Source organism: Oncorhynchus keta, unplaced genomic scaffold, assembly GCF_023373465.1.
Source record: "Oncorhynchus keta strain PuntledgeMale-10-30-2019 unplaced genomic scaffold, Oket_V2 Un_contig_20131_pilon_pilon, whole genome shotgun sequence".
In the NCBI taxonomy this organism is placed as follows: Eukaryota; Metazoa; Chordata; class Actinopteri; order Salmoniformes; family Salmonidae; genus Oncorhynchus; species Oncorhynchus keta.
This window is the reverse complement of record NW_026281833.1, coordinates 1,426-3,044: the sequence shown is the minus strand read 5'-3', so window position 1 is coordinate 3,044 and position 1,619 is coordinate 1,426. Positions and strand designations below refer to the sequence as shown.

Here is a 1,619-nt window from a genome sequence, read left to right as displayed (position 1 = left end):
AGATGATGTCAGTCTGTAAACCCGACCAGATGATGTCAGTCTATAAACCAGACCAGATGATGTCAGTCTATAAACCCGACCAGATGATGTCAGTCTATAAACCCGACCAGATGATGTCAGTCTATAAACCCGACCAGATGATGTCAGTCTATAAACCCAACCAGATGATGTCAGTCTATAAACCCAACCAGATGTCAGTATATAAACATGATGTCAGTCTATAAACCCAACCAGATGATGTCAGTCTATAAACAGAACCAGATGATGTCAGTCTGTAAACCCGACCAGATGACGCCAGTCTGTAAACCCACCAGATGAGCCAGTCTTAAACCGACCAGATGACGTCAGTCAAACCCGACCAGATGACGCCAGTCTGTAAACCCACCAGATGACGTCAGTCTGTAAACCCGACCAGATGACGTCAGTCTGTAAACCCGACCAGATGACGTCAGTCTGTAAACCCGACCAGATGACGTCAGTCTGTAAACCCCGACCAGATGGCGTCAGTCTGTAAACCCGACCAGATGACGTCAGTCTGTAAACCCGACCAGATGACGTCAGTCTGTAAACCCGACCAGATGACGTCAGTCTGTAAACCCGACCAGATGACGTCAGTCTGTAAACCCGACCAGATGACGTCAGTCTGTAAACCCGACCAGATGACGTCAGTCTGTAAACCCGACCAGATGACGTCAGTCTGTAAACCCGACCAGATGACGTCAGTCTGTAAACCCGACCAGATGACGTCAGTCTGTAAACCCGACCAGATGACGCCAGTCTGTAAACCCGACCAGATGGCGTCAGTCTGTAAACCCGACCAGATGACGTCAGTCTGTAAACCCGACCAGATGACGTCAGTCTGTAAACCCGACCAGATGACGTCAGTCTATAAACCCGACCAGATGACGTCAGTCTATAAACCCGACCAGATGACGTCAGTCTATAAACAGAACCAGATGACGTCAGTCTATAAACAGAACCAGATGACGTCAGTCTATAAACCCGACCAGATGACGTCAGTCTATAAACCCGACCAGATGACGTCAGTCTATAAACCCGACCAGATGACGTCAGTCTATAAACCCGACCAGATGACGTCAGTCTATAAACGCGACCAGATGACGTCAGTCTATAAACGCGACCAGATGACGTCAGTCTATAAACGCGACCAGATGACGTCAGTCTGTAAACGCGACCAGATGACGTCAGTCTGTAAACCCGACCAGATGACGTCAGTCTGTAAACCCGACCAGATGATGTCAGTCTGTAAACCCGACCAGATGATGTCAGTCTATAAACCCGACCAGATGATGTCAGTCTATAAACCCGACCAGATGATGTCAGTCTATAAACCCGACCAGATGATGTCAGTCTATAAACCCGACCAGATGATGTCAGTCTATAAACCCGACCAGATGTTGTCAGTCTATAAACCCGACCAGATGATGTCAGTCTATAAACCCGACCAGAGGATGTCAGTCTATAAACCCGACCAGAGGATGTCAGTCTATAAACCCGACCAGAGGATGTCAGTCTATAAACCCGACCAGATGATGTCAGTCTATAAACCCGACCAGATGTCAGTCTATAAACCCAACCAGATGATGTCAGTCTATAAA

At 47.8% G+C, this 1,619-nt stretch overlaps 1 protein-coding gene across 1 annotated transcript; it reads left to right on the top strand.

The window, feature by feature from the left end:
* Positions 1-497: 497 nt before the first annotated feature.
* On the top strand, positions 498-880 carry LOC127920642 (keratin-associated protein 9-4-like; the record flags this gene model as incomplete). Its single annotated transcript, XM_052504649.1, has 1 exon — positions 498-880. A coding segment is annotated over exon 1 (383 nt), but the record flags the coding sequence as incomplete, so codon positions are not given.
* Between the last annotated feature and the right edge of the window lie 739 nt (positions 881-1,619).